The sequence below is a fragment of the Conger conger genome, chromosome 2, assembly GCF_963514075.1.
Source record: "Conger conger chromosome 2, fConCon1.1, whole genome shotgun sequence".
In the NCBI taxonomy this organism is placed as follows: Eukaryota; Metazoa; Chordata; class Actinopteri; order Anguilliformes; family Congridae; genus Conger; species Conger conger.
Window position 1 is genome coordinate 54,097,255 of NC_083761.1, and position 7,549 is coordinate 54,104,803.

Here is a 7,549-nt window from a genome sequence, read left to right on the forward strand (position 1 = left end):
GTGTGTGTACTCCTAAAACGTCACTCCTTTCTTTACGAAGTGGGAGAGTCTTTGTAGCTGCCTACACTCTTCATGGGGTATGTTCAGCTCTGATTGGTTTAGAATCGTGCTTAGAGTGTCTACGGAAAGCTACGAGGATTCATTTTTCAATGCACCTCTCCAATTGCCTCTGCGATGTAGACCGTCAAAGTTATAGATCGATGCAATTTTGCTTTGCATTGGTAGGTTTATGGTAAACCCCACCCCCATTTACATGCTGAAAAAGAACTGGCTTCCTTTACTAGAAAAAATGTGATAGTGTATCCATCATTTACAGATCGAAAATGCGTTATGAAATAAAAGTTTTCTTAACGTTCGATTAAGAGAGTAATATGAGTGCATTATTGCCCGCCGGCGACCTGGTAGGTCTCGGAGGGTTTTAAAACTACTCTGCTGGCCAAGGTGAAAAGTGGGTTGACACTCAATGCTCAGTTCATTGCTCCTTATGTACATAGTGTTATTGTGTAGATATAGCTATACAGATTGCTGTTTGCTAAGGGAGTCATTAGTGCCCCTTTTCAGGCTTTTGTTTGATTAGTTTTATGCGCAGAGCAGATGACTTATTCTGACTGAAGCAAATATATGTGTTTTAACATTATCAGACATGTGAGTTGCAGCACATCACATGCACTGTCATACATTTTTTAAACAATAATTGAAATGTACAAAAAGCTGAAAGATAAACTTTATGGACCGGTTTTGCAGACACATATTAAGCCTTGTCCGAGCTAAATTCAATTTCCACATACAAATTGAGTAAACCAAACCAACACCGGGCATGTGATTTTGCATAGTTGCATTTGCACGTTGGGGTTTGTTTTCACTCATGCATTATAGCAACCTGCTTCTGTGTGAGTGGCACAGCGATTTGAAAACTTCATCAACAGTTATTAACAAATCTGTGTTTTAGCAACCTGAAAGTAATGTTTTTACTTTTTTGGCACTGTGCCCCCACCTATTATAAATGCATCAGCCACAATAACTTTTAATGTAAGATTGTATATTCCATGTGTACCATGCACTTATTTGGTCCTATTTAACACTCGCTCTTTATCCATTTCTTCCCAGGCATTCATTACACATTAATGTTGCCATATGCGGTTAGTCTACACAAAATATAGACCATTTCTACAGGACAAATATCAGATGACAAACAGTAAGAAATACTGGATTCACCAACCTTTGACTTGTATTTTTTTTTTAAATGTGTTATTGTTATTGATGACCTTGGATTAAAATGACAGCATGTTTCGACAACATGCTGAAGTGGAATTAAATATACTGCTGCTCAGTGTGTAGAGAAATGTATTGTCTGCCTTGAACTGTTCCCATCAGGGATGACCATTGCACTTGAAACACACTTAGTCTCGCCTTGTGTGGCAGAAAGTCCATGCTTAAACTGTACTGATGTTCGATAGTCAAAAAGACATGTAGATATCTTCTTTCTGGATGAAAAATATTTGCTCTAATATGTGTATATATTTTTAATTAAGTGAAAACCTAAAAGTGTTTGGTTGTTCCCCGGTCTCTCCTGCAGTAGACCAAGAGTAAACTTAATCTGTATCCATGAAACTGGCCCAGTGTGTAATAATATACACTGTTTGCTAAGAAAATGGTAAATGGTTGGCATTTATATAGCGCCTTTATCCAAAGCACTGTACAATTTATGCTTCTCATTCACCCATTCATACACACACTCACACACCAACTGGCTGCCATGCAAGGCGCCGACCAGCTCGTCAGGAGCATTTGGGGGTTAGATGTCTTGCACAGGGACACTTGAACACAGCGGGGGATCGAACCAGCAACCCTCCGACTGCCAGACAACTGCTCTTACTGCCTGAGCCATGTCGCTCACTAGACAAAGAACTAAATACTACTGACTTTGGTGCTTGATATTTTTGTGACCAACTGATTATTTTGGATTTTGCTTTTACAGGAGTTAGTATCCATCAACATGTAAGGGGTACAGGGAATACTGTAATTTCACAAATGTAGCTGTAGCACAAGGTTTTTTACTGTATCACATTACTGTAGCACAAGGTTTTCATAATTTTATTCCCTCTGGAAAATCCTAACTGTGGCAACATGACTGTAAACATGCCTATGCAAAATGCAAGTGCAAAAAGAAATATTCAAATTCAGAAAAATTTATTTTGCATTTTTTAAATTGTCGTTAAGAGATATTAATCAAAATAAAACTTGTAAACTAACTAGGTCTGTTCACTTGCTACAAATGAAGCTGATACACTCATCCTCAGATAGACTAAAGTAAATTGGATGATGTTGAAAGTAAAAAAAGAACATCAGCTACCATTTTATTATTACAGGTAGTTGAAAGCTATTATGTGAATGACAAGAAATGGTATGTTAGTATCACAATTATTAGGATATAATATAAGCACTTTGTTTATAACTTAAGGTGCAACACTGTTGGCTTCATACCTGATTGTGTTCCACTTAAAATATTCCTAAAAAATATGTGCATGTAAAATAACTTATTTTGTAATCAAACACATTTTCATTCAGTCGATGTTAATTACGTGGAGCAAAGAAATATAATATTATTTATTTATTTACAGGATTCCTTTGGTCAAGGCTTACACACTAAAAGATTGTAAAATTGTAAAATATAGTCAAATAACTCAAAAGATCAGATAATATTTAGAAAAATACTGTTCTGAAAGTTTCAACCTCAATTAACTGATGCGCAAAAGAAATATAATAAAATAAAATGAATAAAGAAAGAAACGCTGTTGACCTAAATAATATTTACATAAGACTGATTCAAATGACAGCACGTTTGGACAACTGTGTGTAGAGAAATGTATTGTCTGCCTTCAACTGTTCCCATCAGGGATGACCATTGCACTTGAAATGCACGCAGTCTCGCCTTGTGTGGCAGAAAGGCTAGAGCCATGCTTGAGGGTTAAATCACTGGGAGAGTTTCCTGTGCCCCTGGTCATTGTTGGTGTCAGTGAGGGTGCAATAATCTTTGCTGCAGTACATGCACTGTGGTTCAGTTGATGACACTGTGGCACAGCTGTGAATCAGGTCCTGGCTGCCCCAGTCATCTCTGCTGGTGCCCATTTGCTGCAGAGACAGAGAATTCTGCATGGACTGCACTGGTAGTTTGTCAAGCCTATCCTGTTTGGCATTAATGTATGGGCCGATGGATGGAGATGGGAAGAACCGTTCTTCATTTTCCATGGGTGTGGCCTCAATCAAGGTTTCAAATTTCAAAGTTTCTGGAGTGAATGGTTCTCCCAGTTTGCTTTGCGACACAAGCCAGCTCTATAAACATAAAGACATGCTTATTAAGAGCCGCTTCTCAGTAGGGTTGTCCAGATATAATGGTCATAAGTCATTGTATGGAATAAATAGCTGAGACTAACATACAGTATGTACATCCAGTCATACCTGGATATCTCCATTGTAGTCACTATAAAGGGACCGAAAATATGGGGTAGGAGTTGGAACACTGTTGTGTGACTTGATCCAGCACCTACAACACATATTACCACAGTTGCCTCTCACATTTCGCAGCAAGGACAGACAAATCCTGTTCATGCAATCTTCACAGTACACAGTACACAGGCTGATCAACAATCACAGTTACTGTACCTGTCTATTGGATGGAAATAAATGAACACCAGAATGGCAAATAACATGCATGCCAGGATGGAAAAAACCCCAATAAACAGCAACTCTAAAATAAATAGGAAAACATATTTAAAAATTAGAATACATGGAAAACTAAGAACAATTATGAACACGTGTTTCACTATATATCGTACATTTAGTGATGTTGATCATTTTCACAGGTTAGTCTCACCTTGGTCCTCTTTGGTAACCTTGGTTACATTGGTCCTCCATTTAACTGCAGTGCTCCAGTCACTCCATTGTCCTTTGTAAAAACCCTGGGCGGGCCCGGAGCACACTTTTGCAATATATTCCGTGCCTGGTTCAAACTTAAAGCCATCAATTTGCTGTGACTTATTAAGTGAATGTATTCGTATTGCCTGTAAATATAGTGACATACAGTACATAAAGGAAAGGCATGTTAGTTTATTACATCATTTATTGTTTTTATTTTTTGTGCAAAGAAAAATAAAAGGATGATGGTACATCTCACACTCTCTGGGTGCCCGTGCTTGTAGTACTGGAGTTGGTACATCAGTCTTTTCATGAATGTTTGTGCTTTATTATGCTCATAGCCACTATCCCAAATAAACCGATAGTGACCGGAACTCCAGTTGAATTTAAGATTGATGGGAGTCATCGGTTTAACTGGGGATAGAAAGTAATTGTCTTAAAGAGATAGAACATTACCATGACCACATGCTAATTAGTTAATTAAGAACACCAGGCTGCTGGATATATTGTCACTGATAATTACTTGAACATAACCTAATTTATGAAGAATATAGTTATAGACAGCAATTATAGATGAGAAAAAGCACAGTGTTGACTCAATTATATGGAAGCATTAAAATATTATTTTTGTTTTTTCGAGTGGCTCAATGTGTCATGTACTCAATGTGTTCATTTCCATTCACATTAAAAATAAACTGTGAATAACACCAAGCTTGATATGACCACAAGGCAACTGAAGCCACTTACTGTGATGTTTTGGCTGATAGAATTTATCCATTTCCACACATAGTTTAGTGACATTTTTGTTGGAGCAGAAGCTAATCACAAAATATTCCGTATCTATAAATTGTTCCTTTGATTTAAAAGTACAGCAGTAATTGTCCTTTTGATTCTCAAGTAGGCATTCAACATTTGTTATGTTGGAAGAGAAGCTTCTGTTGATTAAACCAAAAATAGATTGAATTAGAAAAAATGGAAAGGCCGATTGAATGAAACATAACAATATTTCATAGTTGAACATCTGGCAACAAATCGGGCCCAGAGTACACAGAGAAACGTACATAAAAATGTCCCTTTTTGACAACCTTTCAACTACTTACAATAAAACCTGACAATGCTGCAGCCATTTCTGATCATGCATTCATGCATGACAAATTGAGAATGAAACGATAAGCCTTACGTGTCACTCCCTTCAAATTTCAGCCAGTAGGAGTCTTTTCCATTATATAGAGGATCAATAGGGATATTCAGCACACAACTTATTGTGACCATGTAATCATTCAAACACTCCAGATTGTACTTTGGAGCTGAAATAACAAAGAGAGTAAGTTCATAACAAATGCAACAAAATAACTTTATATTATAGCACTACAGACACAAAGACCTAGAAAACACTGTGCTGTATTTTATAACACTGGGCTCTGAAATTATAATTCAACTGGTTTAGGACAAAATGTCATATGCAAGCATGTGCACATAAACCACACCGCGGATTAAATTTAGCATTGGAGTGTGCACTTGTGGTTTGGTATCCTGACCAGAAGCATACACACTAAATAATCCAGTTCTAAAGGCACTGTCTTAAAAGTGTTTGACATGACATCTTGGTTACCTTCTGCTGCACAGAGGAAACCAATACTGTTAAATCCCAAGATGAAGGTGAGAAGAGTTTTAATATTCAGGCTGTCGCTGCGAACACAAATGAGGAGTAAGGTGAGAGTAACAGCAGGTCAAGTGCCTTAAACCTGATCCATCCACATTTGAGGAGGTTATTATTAAGTTGTGAGGGAAGTTCTGAAAGTTAATGTATGCATTCTTGTATACACATATCTCATGAGACTCTAGAGAAAGGAATTGCCCCAGTGAACATTTAAAAATTAAGGAGGCACACAGTAATCTGACACAAACAGAAGTTATCTGCTTTTCAGATCTCGCCAACTATTTAAACATCCGCCATTCAGTGATTTCTTTTTCTTTTTCTCTTTAAAAAAGATTTACATGTGTGAAAAAGGTAACTGAGAAAACAACATGCTTATTTATTGAATGTATTTGTTGAACATGCCTTGTTCCCTTTGGAATGTTCCATCAGGCAAAATTACTTGAGGACATTTCTGTCCTGTGGCTATGCATGACACAGTGACAATTTTATTCATGAAACATTATAATTGAGAGGAAAATAACTTTTAACACTTACCTATATTGTTCCATCTTTCATGCAAATATGCCTTGACAATGAAGCACCTTACTCACAGCACTTTGCTCTAATAGATGAGAACTTGAAGCACAGTGGGGCTTGATGCTATTAAGACAGCACGGAAACCACAAGCTCTTCTAATTTTCACAACATGTCTACCAATGGCATGTTGTTTATTTAAGCTATCACTGATAAACATCAGTTAGATGTATTCTTTTCATGATTTCCTGCGTTGTTATCATGTGTCTATATTTCTCATGATGTCGGTTGCATGTACGACTGCTAATTTCTGAAAACACAGTCTACAAATGTACTACATATAGGCATTAAATAAAACATGAAATAGAATAATGGCTGTAATACACTTCCAGTCAGATTGTTTAATCAAGATAGTTAATATTGAAAATTACTTCATACTTCATCACTAATTCAGTACACACATTTTTGCCATTTATAGTATTCATAATTTTTAAACTTAACTGACTTGAAGTCAGTCTGAGTGCTTCCAAAACTCAACCTGTTTGCATTTCTGTTGAGCATGCATGTTCTTGTAAGCTTGTTTTAATGTGGCATAAATAAAAGTTCACTGAAAGTCAAGGTGCAACCTTAAAGAATAACTGTTCTCGCCTATTGATTTATAATGACATTTCCATTACAATATAGGAAAAAATAACCTAAAGAGGACAGTGCTCTTCCTGTCTCTGGATGAAAAATACAATCCAGAACAATGTCAGATTCATTATGGAGAAAAAAGGGACTTCTCAACTTCTTCAGCAGAGATGACACCAAAAAAGATCCTGATAAGAGCCTAGGGCAATGGAACAGGATTGTACCAATTTCAAGAATGATTAGGAAGGGCTGATCATATACACTCACCGAGCACTTTATTTTTTTTTACTTCATTACACCTACTGTGTGGTTAATGTGGGGCGACATGGCTCAGGCAGTAAGAGCAGTCGTCTGGCAGTCGGAGGGTTGCCGGTTCGATCCCCGCCCGGGCTGTGTCGAAGTGTCCCTGAGCATGACACCTAACCCCCAAATGCTCCTGACGAGCTGGTTGGTGCCTTGCCTTGCCTTGCCTTGCATGGCAGCCAATCGCCGTGAGTGTGTGTATGAATGGGTGAATGAGAAGCATCATTTGTACAGCGCTTTGGATAAAGGCGCTATATAAATGCCAACCATTTACCATTTTAATGTGTGGTTATTTGTGTTACTGTCACCTTCTGGCCATTCTCCTCTGACAGCTCTCATTAACAAGGTGTTTCTGTCTGCAGAAGAAATGTGATCTAATGTGACTTTTACCATGGAATGATTGTTGGTGGCAGACACGGTGATTTGAGTATCTCAGCTTGATCTCCTGGGATTTTAACACACACTAATCTCTAGAGTTTGTAAAGAATGGTGTGTAAAAAAAAGACTGAATTGTGGGCAGAATTCCCT

The 7,549-nt window shown here is 37.5% G+C and overlaps 1 protein-coding gene across 1 annotated transcript; it reads right to left on the bottom strand.

Annotated features, from left to right (window-relative positions):
• Positions 1-2,217: 2,217 nt before the first annotated feature.
• On the bottom strand, positions 2,218-6,190 carry LOC133122928 (interleukin-21 receptor-like). The gene is made up of 9 exons (XM_061233212.1): positions 6,110-6,190; positions 5,528-5,604; positions 5,096-5,222; positions 4,663-4,850; positions 4,175-4,329; positions 3,875-4,061; positions 3,664-3,748; positions 3,460-3,544; positions 2,218-3,333 (listed from the first exon to the last, which is right to left on the bottom strand). Exons 1-9 carry the CDS (start codon positions 6,121-6,123, stop codon positions 2,974-2,976), a joined length of 1,278 nt encoding a protein of 425 aa, XP_061089196.1. The 5' UTR covers positions 6,124-6,190; the 3' UTR covers positions 2,218-2,973.
• Positions 6,191-7,549: the final 1,359 nt, after the last annotated feature.